The sequence below is a fragment of the Fundulus heteroclitus genome, chromosome 10 (genome assembly GCF_011125445.2).
Source record: "Fundulus heteroclitus isolate FHET01 chromosome 10, MU-UCD_Fhet_4.1, whole genome shotgun sequence".
NCBI lineage: Eukaryota > Metazoa > Chordata > Actinopteri > Cyprinodontiformes > Fundulidae > Fundulus > Fundulus heteroclitus.
The window spans coordinates 5,205,047-5,220,988 of NC_046370.1; the positions used below are offsets into that span (position 1 = coordinate 5,205,047).

The 15,942-nt window shown below is 39.0% G+C and overlaps 1 protein-coding gene across 1 annotated transcript in view; it reads left to right on the forward strand.

Moving 5' to 3' along the window:
- The window catches only part of afap1l2 (actin filament associated protein 1-like 2), a 67,115-nt gene that overhangs the window by 18,630 nt on the left and 32,543 nt on the right, over nt 1–15,942 (forward strand). Inside the window, exons 2-3 of the mRNA XM_012881242.3 lie at nt 5,382–5,510; nt 15,712–15,777. Coding sequence (XP_012736696.2) covers nt 5,382–5,510; nt 15,712–15,777 — 195 coding nt within the window. The remainder of the gene's footprint in view (nt 1–5,381; nt 5,511–15,711; nt 15,778–15,942) is intronic.

The following is a 15,942-nucleotide window of genomic DNA, read 5'->3' on the forward strand; positions in this document are numbered from 1 at the left end:
AGGCACATTTGCAACTGTTTTCCGGCATCTGCACCACATCCCAAAATATGACTGTGATTCAGAGAGTCAAGCAAGGAAGTGTCCCAAACAGACCTCAACCAGCTGCTTCAGGCTGGGAGTCTTACATCTCAGCTGCCTCTCTTGCATCATTGAACTGAAGCTCTTTTATGGAAAAACATTTTATTTTGTTTAACTCTGTTCCTGTTCATTTGGAGTTCATTCAACTCTAGTCCTCGGATGTCCTGTGTCCTAGAAATGTTAGATGTGTCCCTGGTCCAACACACCTGAATCAGTTGGTTTATTTGACTCAGACGTTGAAGCAGAGACACATAAGTTGCAGCAAACCGGACGTTGAGGACTGGAGTTGAAGCCCCAGAACTTAAACTGACACCAGATTGAAACATGTTGGTTTGAAACGAGAGACAACGGTGGGAGATAATGATGTATGGATGGGACAAAACTTGAGAATGATCCCAGTTTTTGTGGTAATTATGAAAATAAGACCAGCTACATGATGGAGAAAAAGGAAAACATAGTAAAGCAATAATATTTGAGGTTGATTCTATGGTATATAGGCTTTTGTGTACAACTGAAGGCAGTACAACTGTAAATCATGATCTTTTTCTCCACTGAAAAACAAAATTGTTCCAAACACCTAAAATAGTTTTTAAGGGACGTCCTATATCTGTGAGAGATGCAGTCTGTTTGGGCTCTATTTAGGGTATATAAGTTTACTTATTTAAACTCTGAAAAGTATGCCTCTAATCCGATTTAAGCTGCCTTTCCAAAATCAGAGGCCATGTCTGCTTTGTGATTTGATTTAGAACCTCAAGTCTCTCAGAACTGGAAATGCAGCCAAAGTCCTGACAAGACGTCTTTGTTCAGCTGATGGTCAAATTTTAGGAATGATGGAAGAAGCTCTGGTCCAATTCCAGTGCTTGTTTTTGAACGACTTGGTCTATCTGAGAAATACATTAGGATATAGATTTCTAAGTAAACAAAGTGAATACTTATTAGCCACTTTATTAGACGCATGTTTAATTGCATGTTAATGCAAATAAGTGACCAAGTCACTGACAGCAACTCAATACATTGAGACGTCTACACACGGTGAAGACAACTAACCGAGGTTCATACCAACCATCACAATGGGGAAGGAAAGGGACTGAAGAGAGTTTGAAATAGTTTATCCTCTGTTTATTTCACACACAACTATCTCTTGGGCTTACAGAGACTGGTCCGAAACATAAAATATCTAGTGAGCAGCAGTGGTACCTAGCTAATGTCAGAAAATAGTTCAAGATAATTGCAATGCAACCGCAGCTCAAACAATCATTTGTAATAGCCAACGTATGCAAAGAACCATTTGTGAATGCCCAACATGTGGCAAACTTCGAAGCAATTTGGTGAAAGCAGCAAAATAAACCTACATTGAAATGGCAGGATTAGAATTTGGAGCAAACTGCATTAAATCACGGCTCAGTCCTGATACTTTAGGCTGGATCTGTTTCTGTTGACAACCATATATTCATTTTACCCCAACAGGAATTTCTACAGGGTAGCCTTTTTTTCCCCACCAGATTGATCTGACTTAATGTGTAGCCACTGTCTTTAACAAAGTCAGGTGCTTCTAGCTCATGGTGTGTGTGTGTGGGGGGAGGGGGAGGAGGGGAGGGGGGAAAGTTGTAAAAACAATTTTCTCCTGCTTCATAAATGTGGCATTTTTGCTTTAAACTTCAAACAATTTATTAAACAGTGCTTCAGCAGCTTTCTCTGATTTACTGAGAGCAGCCGATGCAGTCTTTCACTGTGAACCTCATTGTAAAGGATGAGAAACCATTTGGAATAAGACACAAACTCACAAGGGCAGGGATAAAAAAAAATTTAAAGTTCAGTAAGAGGGGTTTAGCCAGAGGCTGATCATTTCAAAATGCCTTGATTGAGACACTGGGTTTATGTAAATGTCCGACAGGAGCCGTAACTAATGTATTTGGTTGAGATTAACCAGCAGACTCTCTTGTGAGTGAATAATGATCTCCCCTCATCTAACAGTGATCACGTTAAAAATCGTGTTTTGTTTTCCTCTCATCGCCTTACTCCTCAGGACAGACATGAGGTTAGCGTCAGTCCTCATCAGCTGGTAAAAATTTAAAATTGTTACGTAATCTAGCTGAAAGGACATTTATATTGACATTTATATGATGTGTTCACTAGTGTTGACTGGAGGCCCCAGTTTATTGAAAACAAACTACATAGGCCTTTGACTAGTGTTGCAATAAACCTTTAATATACAATGTTCAGTAAAATAAAAAGGCTGTGTAAATTGTTTTATGGCAGCATAAAAAAGGCTCGCGTTCTGAATTGATACTTTGGTATAGTTGCTAAAAGCTGAAACCATTGAATACTGTGGAGTTTTAAAGAAACCCGGTCTTTATACAACAATAGACTTTATAAATCTGCAAATGCACCGTCCATGCCAATAGGTGTGAACGTGTGTGACAGAAGGAACCAAAATGTGGTCATGCATAAAAAAGCAAATCAGGAACCGACCAAAGCAACAGGGAAGAGAAATTCTGCTTTGACATCATGTACAATGATTAAAAAAACCTTTAAACTTTAAATCTTTAACCCATCGTTATCAGTAATCTGGTATTTAATCCCCATTTGCTGAGTTTTGTAATGGATTTCATGCAGCGGGTAAAAATCCCTTCAGTAGTCCAGCTCTCTGAAGGTCTCTCGGGTTCCTTTTAGCCTCCCTGCAGAGGTGTGTCGTCTGCGCTGCGGGGCATTTGGCCAAACCTAAGCTCAGAGAAAACGAGCGGGCTGCAAACCTCCCTGTCCTGTCAGCTGACTCTGTTTCCCAGGGTCCTCGGATGCAAAAGGCCATCTGAGTCAATCTCTGCAAACACACAAGGAGGAGAGGCGGGAAATCTGTTTTCCAGGCAGTGTTTGGCCACCGGACATGAATCTAAACAAGTGAGAAATGCGCCTAAAGAGCGCATTATAAGCATTACCGACACTAATCTGTTTTCATTACTTTTAAGTCTTTTTGTGTGCATAAATTCACTATCTTTTCCATATTTTCTCTCTTTAGTATGAGCAAGATTAATTAAAATCAATGTAGCTTATAGTACCTTCGAAGACAGTGTCTCGTCATCTCCAAGAAGCAAAATTTTGCTGAGATCTGAGGCCTTATTCTGCAAAATATTCCCTCTTATGCTTTGAAGTTTAGGAGTTTAGGAAGCAGGAGAGAGTTCATGAACATACTCCCAGCCCCCTCTAGGCTTCGTGATTAGTCTGAGCCGGAAGAACCCAATGAATTGAGATATTTGACTGTTTTAATAGAGTTCAGAGGGCAGGGACAGTTTTCAGTCCTTGTAAAAGTTTTTTTTTTTTTTTTTTTTTGTAATGGCTGCAAAGGTTAGTTCTTGCAGAGTTGGATTAGTTAAGCTGTAGTTTTGTTTTCTGTTTCTGTAAAGATGTTATTTAGTAGCTAGAAACAGTGAATCTCTAAGGTGTTTACGCCAGCAAATAGGTTTTTGTTTTGCATCTTTATCCACGATAAATTGTATCAAAACTGGTTTCCAAATTAAAAGCAAAACTTATTCTGACTCCATTCAAATGTCAAACACACAAACGCGGCAATAACATTGTTGCATAAGTGGGAACACCATCAAACTAAGACTTTGATTCGAGTTATTAGACAGCCATCTTTATGCACGCAATCAATTTTATTAAATCTGATTAACCTGCAATAAAGCTCATCGGTTCTGTCTATTCTGACATTTGTTCATTTGCATCCTTTAGCGAAAACCAAATTTGCAGAGATTACAAAGTATCAGAAGGATTATTTGTACAAAAGTATCAGTAAGGAGAAGGGTTAAAAAAAAACACTGGTGTATAGAGCAAAAATAAATGGCACAATGTAAACATTTTTCAATAATTGGATGAAGACCAGATGGAAACTGGTCAGGGAAGCTACCAGGAGGCCAACAGCAAAACTGAAGTTGCTGCAGGACTTTTTACTCTTTGTGACAGCAGAAACCTGCGCTCTGTCTGGACTAAGGATGGACAGCATAACAGAATGCATTTCTTATAAAAGAAACCAGAGCAAATATCCAGCCCCAACTAAAATCTTTCAAGACCGTGTGGAAGAATGTGTCATGGTCTGATGTAACCAAAGTTGAATCCTTAACTACTAAACGAATGTTATACTGACAAACATCATTAGACCAAAAGAACTGCTTACTCTCAGTGAAACATGGTGACGGCAGCATCACGCCGTGGGTTTGATTCTACAAAAGGAAATTAGGTTTTTGTAAAGGTGAATGAAATTATGAGGTTTCCTCTCAGTTTTGATAATAAAACCTCTAATCACAAACCACAAATATGACAGAAAGTCTGAGGCTTCCCTTGAAGAGGACTGCGGACGAGATATTTCCTCACAACCCAACATATTTGCTAATAGGTTTCTGAAGTAGCGTGGAAAAAGCATTAGTTCAGGGCTGTGCACACTTATGCAACTAGGTTTCCCCCAAAAAAAGATTTTTATTTGTTGTTTTTTCAGCTAAAATGTGTACGATATTCACTACAAAGGTGAAATATGTGTGAAATCCTTAATCCTGTCCTTTGTGATCTTAACAGGAATGTTTACACTTGTGGGAGGAGCTGTAAGTCTTCGTTGCACCAGTGTGCAGCTAGATATTTTTCTTTTACACCCCCCCCCCCCCCCCACACACACACACACATACATACACATATCTTCTTGTGCTGAGGGTGTCCTCTCACTCTGAGGCCCACCATAGCGAGGAGGGGGCTTATTCATGAAGCCCAGAGACGGTGAAGGGAAATATAATGAACTCTCCACACTCTGCTAGTAAGGGCAACGTTGACCCCTAAAGGATGTGAGCTTCACCCAGACACACTACATGCCCCCCCCCCCCCCCCCCCGCCCTCATCTGAACTTGACCTTTTGCCAGAGTCTCATAAACAACCATGAATGGACTTTCAACTGTCAATGGCAGCAGATTGACGGAGATGATCAGTTGCCAGAACTTGGGGAAAAGTTTCTCCTATGTGAAACTCTGGCACACTGAACAAAGTTTAAAGAACCCAAATAAATCAACTCTGTTTTTAAATGTTATCTGCTATCAATTAAAGTATAACATTCTCGACATGCTTCCCAGGAAGCTTCAAAGCTTTTCATGTGTTTTCTTGCTGCCTTTCTTTTACTTGCTGATGGGAGACTCTGATGGGTCCGTTCTTAAATCACCGATGCAGCACCAAACGTTCCCGTGCCGAGCAACGTGCGGCAAGATTTAAAGGAGTTTTTTTTGTTTTGCTGTAAATCTGAATTCCTGTTGTACGTCTGGGCCTTTCAGTGCTGGACCGCCTCCTGATGGAGCTCCATCGTTTCCTGCTCATCCTGGACAGGGAGACTCTGAGTGGGAACGCTACAGTCCAGAAGGGATTGCTGTCAGACCTCCTGCAGTCCTACAAAACCTCAAACGGTAAGGATGAAAAAATGTGTGTAAATCTTGGTGTTAGCAATACTAAAAATGGACTGTTTAAATAGTTTAAATGAGTTGCATATAAAAAAAAAAGAGCGACCGTCAATTAAAAGGTCAAGATCTATTTACTTGCGTCAAAAAAATCCCCTCCGTAATGCTTGTAGATGCAGGAAGCGTTAAAACGTACGAATTCAGCGTTATAATGACACTTCTGCACTTCCTTCTCACTTTTTGTTGAACTGATTTTCATTTCTGATTTTGTTACATTTTGCTTATAGTTTGGTCTATATAAAGAAAGAAGTGAAAGGTTGAAAAAAAATGTTTTATCTATTATACCACCTCGGTTAAAAATAGTCTTAAATGTAAAAGCAAAAATATGTAGGGGAAGAGAAACATGTCCTGTTGTGTTCAGAATTGAGTTATTGTGTGCATTTTTATGACAGAAGGACACCTTTGCTATGAGTCAGCTAAAGGGAAAGTATTTATGCTTATTGAACTGTGGTGTTGTTGAGCCCTTGATATTAAAAGTTGCAAAGAGAGTATACCAGATACAGAGGTTTTCATAGCTCTTTAAATAAAAGTGACGACAACAGCTAAGCTGGCATTTGGTCTAAAACTACATCAGTAAACCAGGGTAAGAAAGTAAGATTTATTATAAGATTCTGCAATTAAAGTAGTGTTTAGAATAGAGCCTTGAGGAACCCCACATTCATTGTTTGCACACATTTAGATTTGCCAAAGGAGACAAGTCAGCCTGCAAAGTAATATTTGACTAGGCACAATACCACAGAACCCCAACGACGTTTTCCAGTGTAAAGACCACATTGTTTGGTGTTAGACACAGGAAACATTGGAGGTTGAAGCATTTGAAGGGTCGGTTCCACTGCGTAAAGGTTATTCTAAATGTGAGAAAAGCTGCTAATCTGTTTTCACAGCAAAATGATATGTGTTGATGGCTTCTGTTTCCTTCATGTTCGAAAAGTTTCACTGTTTAGATTGTCTTAAAATAAGCTATCGGACAAGCTACTTTTGCTTCAGTTTGCAGCTACAGTGCCTTGCACTTTTCTTTTACTCATTTTGTTACATTCCAACCTGTAATTTAAATCTTTTTAATCTTATTTTATGTGCACTAAATAGCCTAAGTTGGTGAAATGAGATTCATCCAATTAAAGTCAGGGTGGGGGAGTAAATGAAAATGCATTTTTGTGTTACACTGCTATCTTTCTGTACTGAGGAGTTGGCAGCAGCAGCACCCCCCACCTGGTCAGCTTGCTGTCTCTTCAGCAATGGGGTACCGCGCGCGAGCTATTTTTAGAAACACGTCACGATGACGTCACATCACGTGGTACGCAGTGGGGCAAACTCCGGAAAGCCACCGTTGTTTCGCTGTAAAAGAGACGTGCGTTACCCTTGGTTTTACTCGGTAAACGACTGCTTTTTCCAAATCTAAGACCATGGTTTTTAAACATTGTTGCTATGGAACGTGCAACAGCGACTCGAGTTACGCTGATCGGCCGCATATGAAGGATGTTTTCTTCAAGACTGCCAAGGAGAAATGTGTGCGCTGGGTACACCGGTGCGGTCGGCCTACACAACAGTTCAACCCGGAAAAAGTTACCAAATTCAAGTACATATGTAGCAAGCATTTTGTCGGAGGAAAGGGCACAACCGAAGAACATCCTGACCCAATTCCAGCGACATCAAGTCAAGGTAAGAGTATTTTGGTGGCCGACATGTTAATAAAGTAGCGCCTGCTACCATGACAGCATATAGGCTATCATGGTAGCAGGCGCTAACATGATAGCCTGCTACCAGGATAGCCTACTCAAAAACATTTCAAATGAGACAAACATTAAACATATACCCATTCCTGGACGGTGATTGCAAACAACAACAAAAAAAAAAACGGCCGACGCCGCCATGATCGCCGAGCAGAAAAAAAAAACAAAGCTTACCGTTCATCAACTCAGCCAGTTTTCCGGTCTTTTTAAACCCTCGAACCTCAAGCCATCGTTTGAGCTGAAGGTTGGTGTGTTCTTCGACAGTTCGACCAGTAATCCGTGTGCCTGGGACATCGTCTTGGGAAAGTTTAACGGCTGTAAAGTCGGTCAGATCGCTGGTTCTGTTGCGCTTGTAATAGCTGGGTTATCCGTGCTTTCTCTCCTGTATGCCCTACCTAAGCGGCAAAAGGGGAGTTGCTCTTGAGACGGTGACGTCACGTGCGCGGTACCGCATTGACCACGCAGTTCCTCCGTGATTAAAAGACAAAGATAATTTTACTTTCTTTAACTTTATTACTGCTTTTATATACCATTTTGCTTATTGTTTTCGGATTGATCATTTGTATTTATGATTGTGTATAGCACTTTGGTCCTGTGGGTGTTTAAAAGCGGTTTATGAATAAAATGATTACAGTGTAATTTTCTTTAAACCATCAAACCTTCATTTTAGTGGTTGATGACAATACAGAAACTTGTTTTATAGCACATTGAGTCAAAAAATAAGTGTCCAGTTCTTTTATTATAGTTAAAATCAGTCTAAAAATACTAGGGCTGTCAGTTTTAACGCGTTATTAACCCGTTAACTTTGTTAGACTATAATGACTTTTTTTTTAACGCGTGTTAATCATGTCAATGTTTTTTTGTTTTTTTTCTGCAGCGCTCTCTGGACTGTGTTGTTTTTTTGTTTTTTGTTTTTTTTACCCTCGACGCTTGCCGTAGTTCCAAGAATGCGAGAGACTGTAGCAAAACCTGGCTCACTGTTGCCCAGTCCGCTTATTTCATGCGACTCTGGGTTTCTTTTTTCTAAAGTCGCTTGTAAATTTCATGAGTCGCAGGTTGCAGTTTTTTGGGCTTGTTTCTGAAAGTGAAGTAGCTTTTTTGGGCTCTAAAATAACACCACAGACATAGTGAGTATAACCAGCTGAAATATCCCTCCGCATCATTTCGCGCTAGAGACCATCTTGACATGGGAGCCTAGGGAGTAAAGGCAGAAAGAGCATCTCTGCCCGTAGTTTCTGCAGTTTACGGTTGCAATAACTGGTGATAACTTTTGAAAGTAGATTACTTGGTGCAGATCATCATTTTGAGCAGAGATTGATTCTGAAGATGAGTTTTTAACATTGCAGAAACCCAACCCATAAACCGTACTTTAATGTTAATTTGTTTTCTTCGTATTTGACAAACTAAGGCATTCAGCCAAATGAAGTACCCTGGAGTTAGAATGTCAGCACATGAAGCTGTGTTAAACAGTTGTTGATGTGAAAGCTCAGGATTAGATGTGTGTGTGGAAAAAATGAATAAAACTTATGACTTTATTAAAATGTAAAAATTTGTATTACTTTATATGTAAATGCTTAATACCATGTCTATCTTTGTTTAAGAGGTAAAAAAAGATATTTTGCCATGAAATATTTATTTACACATTGTTTACACATTGTGTAAACATCATGATTAGTGATTTAGCTATTATTGGCCAGAGTTTAACATTTTATGGCGCCAGGATGTTTTCATTCTGAAAAGTGCTTAAAAATAAAAAATATTTTATTTTTATTTTACCAGAATGATTTTGACTGTTGTCCTTTATTACAAAATTGCATATTAAAATGCCCAAATAGGCTTTTACACTCTCAGAAATAAAAAAGATAAAATATGCGATTCATTTGCGATTAATCTCGAGTTAACTATTGAAATTATGCGATTAATCGCGATTAACATTTTTAATAATTTGACAGCACTAAAACCATACACCATGTATTCGTACACGGTTGCAATCCCACATTTATCCCTTTTTCTGGGGCCTGGCAAACACGTTGTTGCAGGCAGAATGTAACACATTTGCCTCCACCTCTGCATGCTGTCAAACTAACTAAACAAGTTGTTTCTTTATTTTATGACTATTTGCATTACAAACGCTTCCTACATCAACACAAGGTGTATCAAAGTCTCTTGTCAAACAGTGGAAGCCGGGTTTAAATTTCTCACCCACTGGCTCCGACACTCAGCATGAAAACAATGGAGCTGCTGGTGGGCTGATGTGATTCACATTACCTGGAAGTCCAGCTAGTTACTGTGTGAAGTATACACCTTAGCTCCCAGGAGAGTTATTAGTGAGGAAAACTGGATTTATATTCTCAAGTAAAACTCAAAAAGCAATTCAGCTGCTGACCCTGCTGGATTGACAGTCAATCGTAGCTCTGTGTCTTTCTCAGAGTCTTGCCCTTTAACAATCACACAAGCAGTCACGATTTTCCATGTTCAGGTCTTGGACTCGACTCTCCGTATTTCCTCTTCTGGCTCCAGGCTGTATCATTTTTCCAAAGCTGCATTTATCCTCTGGGGGATGCTCACTTCCTTTGCAAAGCAGCTTATAAATAGCCTTTCAACTCTGTTCCCTTTAAAAAAAAAAAAAAAAAAAAAAAAAATCTGTTTTCACTGTACAGGCAAAACATCGTTTTTATTCCGTTTGCTGTTTGGTTTCACCTCATGGTATCACTTTCAAGGAGACGTTTGGCCAGAGCTTCGCCCCGAGGCTGGAGTTTTGTTTGATTTCCTCTCGGGGTAAAGTCTTAGTCAGCTGAAACATGTTGTTCGACGACGCAGCCTTCCTCAACAACTGTGCTCCAGCTTCACGATCAGTTCCCAAAACAGGTTATAATAACCAGCTTCGCTCGGCTGTGCTGCAACCTCAAGGTGTGTTGTTGAAGACAGAACGTTCATTCCGACCATTTATGTGGTGATGTTACGACCATTTTATAGTTTCTCCAACATTTACGCATTGTTTTATTGCTAGCTTTCATCATCTATTGCTCTCCGAGTACAAGAGGTCAACTTAATGCCGTCTTAATTTTGCTGCAGTTGTTCTGGTGATGATTAAAAACCTGATTTCTTTGTCCTAAATTAATTTAAAATCATTATTTTAAAATGTCAAACATTTTATGTTTAGCATTTAACTAAAGCTTAGGTAGTTGCTGAATGAGACCAAGTTAACTGGAAACTTTCATACTAAAACTGAAAATCTCCAGGGTTTTGATCCGATTTGCAGGTTTTCAGTTATACTAAAAGGAGAAGGCCTCGATTTCATCTGTGTTGTTAAAAGGATTCTGTTGTGAGTAACACTAAAACTATTGGTAACCACCCTCCATGACGAAAATACCCAAGTACCCGGATGGATTGGTCTGACTGAGACGCAGTTTGGCATGTGCGCTCTCTGGTGATGAGCACTCAGAGATTCAACTTTATCAGGAGGTGGCACATCTAAAAAGAGAACCAAAGGGCCTAGGGTATGCCATCATGTCGGAGCGACAGTGATTATCAGGCAGTTGCCAGAATATCTGAATAAATATGTGGTTAAAAATGGTAAAAAATAAATAAAATGTTCTATTTGAACAGATCTGCTGCCTTGTAGACGCATGAAGCAGTACTACCAGCGATTGTTTCAGATAGATAGGGGAGGCATTATGGGTTACGTATGATATTGTGTGATTGTGTGTAACTATTGGCCCAATATGAGAACCAAATACCTCTATGTATACCAAGGTGTTTACACAATTTCACTATTTACCCTCATGCAAACCCAAATATAACCCCTGTCAGACTACAGCCAGAACTGGTAGTGCAGTCTAATGTGTCTAAAATATAAGAGCAAACGTTTTGGTCCTACTGAGTCTTGCTCTGCAGGAGGTTACTTCCTGTAGAAAGTGAGTTGTTCCTCTTCACTGTCGCCATTTCTTGCTCAGAAGGTGGAAATACTGCATGGTTAATAATTGAAAAACAAATTGTCTGGGATTTATTAAATGGATGACTTTTTTACCTGTTGGAACTAAATCATTGCACTGTATTATGATTTAGGCTGAATTCGGACAGCTCGGGTTCGAACTGAAACTAGACGTCTCTCCTTCCTTTCTTTTTTTTTTGCTGTAACAGTAACTCTTGAATTTTATTCATCCGACTGCTTGCATTTAATAATCAGTGTTTTGTTTTTGTTGACTGTCTTGTCCACCATGATGTGTGCTGCTGCCTTTCTTGGTCAGATCGCCCTTGTAACAGATATTTTTGTCTCACTGGGTCTATTATGTGGTTAAATACATTTAATCATATAATAAATGTAATTTTCTATGTTGGTAAATGTACCTTGAGATGAATTTTATTGTAATCGGGCAAATTATAAAGTGAATTTAATTTAATTTAGTTTACTCATTGTAAACTGACTGTTGGATGCTCCTGAAATTGCCAGAAGACACTACGGCCCCACTTGTTATCTCGTATGTCCTCTGGTACCCGATTTGAACATACTAGCTCCTTAAAAATCACATTTCTGACATTACCCATCAGTGTCTGGCGTGTGCACAAAGCCATTACCAAATCAAGTTTTTATTTCTTTTTGAATAAATAAAAAAAATACATTGAAACACATAATTTTATTGATGATTGTGAGATCACATTTCATTTCCAATCAAGCCAGATCCTTACTTAAAGTGATCTAAACTTGCTCTTTCATCAAAGTTTTAAACAGATTATGTTCAAAAGTTGCATTTTGATATTGGTCAACAATCCTCTGAACTTTTAAAGATTGGTAGTGACACAAAGCTTTATCTCTGCAGGCGAGAGGGTCTCTGACTAATGTTTGATGAATGCTCGCCCCTAGTGGGTGTAAATAGTGATCCCGTCCGTCTGCACAATGGCCCGCTTGTTGGGATGAAGTTCCCACTTAAGTCCTGAACTTTGGATCCTGAAAGTTTGGCACAAAACCAATTTAAGACTGTACCGGATCTACTGGAAAGGAAATCACAAGAAAAGACTATGCAGAATAGTTGCATCATGCGAACACGTCCCCACACTTATACCAACACAAAGTTTACTTAAAAACACGAAGCATGTCCTCAGAATCTTGAGATGTTTTAGCTTTTAATCTGGACAATACTTCTCAAACACACTTCCTGAGAAGCTTAAAGTGTGCAAATAGTCTTTAGGGTCTTATAGGATTCGTATCAGAGTCCAAAAAGTCTAATACAGGGACCACCAACCTTTTTAGAAGTCAAGAGCTACTTCATTGGTACTGTCGTACGAAGGGCTACCTGTACTGACCTTTAAACTAGAAGAGTAAGGGTACACCTTAACTGTATGTAATATTAACATGTTTTTAATGCATTTATCATTTTAAATCTATGTAAACACAATATGTAAATTCAAGAGCCACTAAATAAAATAACATTTTAGATGCGGCTCACCAGAGCGTTGTGCTATTTTTTGAACAGGCTTGAGGGCCCCACATGTGGTCCTTGCGGGATACCTGGTGCCCACGGACACCATGTTGGTGTCCCCTGGTCTAATATCGGTCCCGTTGGAAACAATATGAATTACTGTGTTAGATTGAACCACAATAAAGCTTAACTACATAATGTTTCCCAGGAAGGGGGATGTTTACATTTACAGCGTGCTCCGCAGCTGTTGGCCTTTCTGGTCAAGAGGTGTACAAAGACAAACAAGATTTAATGGAAAATATTTTTAAAAATCCAGAAAAATTCTTACTTCACTCATGCAGTAAGGAGAAAAAAAACATTTCTATAAACTGCGTGCAACTAAAACTTGCATATTTCTCTTAGTCACTCATAAAATGGGAAAGACAAGAGAACATGTCATCCAGGTGAGGTGTGTAAGTTATAAAATGTCTATAAGAAAAAGTCTACTCACCTAAACTTGCCCATGTTTATGTCCAAAGCAATAAATAAAATGTTTATCAGAACTGGAACTAAGAGGTGAAGCATGAAATATGTTTTTAAACACCGCTTGAGATGGTTTTTGGATGTAGAGAAAGAGACTTAAAGGTATGTAGCCACGTAATATGTTTATAAAAACGTTTACTCACGTCAGTCAACTCTGCGGTCACATCTGAGCCTCGGCAGGTTCAGCGTCCGCGTCAGTGAGCACTAAAACATTCATTCTGTATTCCCAGCGACATTCCAGTCTTTTCCCACTTGGAAAAGACTGGCTGTTTTTCACTGGATAATGAACCTTTTATTCATAGTTTCTCTGGGAGAGGCTAATAGCCGTTAGCCGCTTCCTTGTTTTGTCCCCTGCTGCTCTTCAGCAGTACGCATTTCCGTTAAAAGTCGTGTTAAATTCTTTTTGTTACAGTTTTACTTTGGTTGGCTTACAAGGTAAGGGGCAGTACCCGCCAAAAATTTTGAAAAGGCTTGTTTTCCAAACACCAAAAAAATAAAAATAAATAAATAAAAACATATAACAAAAAAAACGAACCTGGTCAGCCAGATTGATCATGTGTAGCACTCTCTGTTCTGCACGGTATCAGTTCTATTCCTATGAAATCCATTCGGGGAAAGGAGGGACATTCAGCAGAACTCACCAAGCTGATTGGACGAAGCGACACCTAGTGCCCGCCTACCAAAGGTTGGTTTTAGCCAATCGCGGTATCAAATGAAAATTTGCATGCGTCATGAGAAACAACAAGGTAAGCTAGTCAAGGCTAGGGCTGTCGCAATAATCAATAAATCAGTTAATCACACAATAAATTTTAATCCCATGATTAATTAAAATAAGCACGATAATTTGCATAGGCATCCTTGCTTATTTCCCCTTGTGTTTCCATCTACTCTGTCTGCGACGGGATAGTAAAATGTTTTCAGTATTCTGCGTGGGGAAGCTATTAGCTCCTTGCGCTTAGCTAATAACAGCTTGAGCGTTAAGTTAGTTGACATGGAGGTTTTATTCAAGGCGGGAACTTTACTGACCGTTTTCCATTTCTCTCAAACATCAAGGAATTAAAAATAAACAAACGCCACTCAGCCCAATGGGATGGCGAGGAATACGGTGGGGGAAACCCAGCTTGAGTCAGGCAGGCACATGCTCAAAGCTAACATGAGAACATCATGAAGGAGAGTCAGAGAAACGCTAGTTGAAAAGAAATTTAATTGGTGTCAAAGCCAAACAGGACTGCTGCAGGGTGGGAGTTTTATGGATTTAAACCAAATGACTCCGTCTGAGCTGGTAGATCAAGAGGATATACTTGCGTTATTATTCCATTATCATATTAGTTGTACGTCCCGCCTTAAACCAAAATACTGCAGTGTGATTGGCCTGAACCGTTTTTGGTTCAGTCACAAACTGTTGAAGCTGGAGCTCTACAAGATGGATTCTCGGGTGTCTGTGAATGCATAAATACAACGGGAATACAACTTGCTGGCAAGATTACAGGAAAAAAAAACAACAACAACTCAGCAACAAAAACGGGTTCTGAAAATCTAACGAAGACGGTATGCTTGGGAAGGATTTTAGAAAGAGATCCTCGTAATGAGCAGCGTAATGATGTGAGTGACAACATAACCTAGATTTCTGATGCAGTTACTCAAATATGGGACCATTCAGAACCTTTAGTGTACAGTAAATTATAATTCATTTTCTAATTTAATTAAAATCCTTATTTTGATATATTTATACTTGTCACGCACTAAGATTTCTTTGACCCATTGCCAGTATTACAAATGATTGTCTTGATTTTCTGAATCAATGTTTTGTTTTTCAATTTGAATTGCTCACATATTAAGAAACAATAAAACATGCCTCATTCATGACCGTTGTTTTTACGTCCTTTAGCAGTTGTGCTGAATTAATTGACAGTATCCGAACATCCAGGTTGGAATGCATTTGCTAGACTTGCATATACGCTGGGGACTTTTCTCTGGAAAATCCATAAATCTGGGTTTCAGGGAAAGTGCTCAACAAATATGCGTACATTAATCTGGGTCTTAATCTGTTAAATCAAACGTTTAACTTTGACTTGTCTTTAAAACAAAGACGCATTACATGTTCTAGATTGACATTAAACTATGAAATTATTCAAATCACAACTTCTTGTTTTTAATTCCTGTTTTACAGAGATGTGTTTTGCTTTTAGTAATTTGAGATATATTCTTGTTTAAAAAAAGGCCATTTAAATAAAATTGACTGAAGTACATTAGGTTACTTTAGGATACCTCAACCATGCAAGTAAAAATATAAGACAGATTTCTTTTCCTCTTAACTTACCTTGCCCCAAACCCCCCACCCACCCAATGATTGTTTTGAAAATGTCCCTTATGAATGTAAAGCCTTTGTTGTTTTTGTCTGAGTGGAAAGTTGTGTGGTCTGAAATATTCTTTGCACCTTTAAGACTGTTAACCACTTCTTGTTGTTTTCTGAAACAGGTGGCGATGAGGAGTACATCTACATGAATAAAGTGGTTGCGTCTGGAAAAGACAAAGAGGACAAAGGTGAGAGCTTTTAAATGATTGGCCTCTAAAATGTGAGTTCTCGGGAGTTTTTCTTTTTAAAGTGAAAATAAGCTGAAATTTACCACATGCACGTAAATATTGCTTTATAAACACAGAAATCACTTCAGTAGAGCCTCTTTGACAAAACGAAGCAGGCTAAATCAT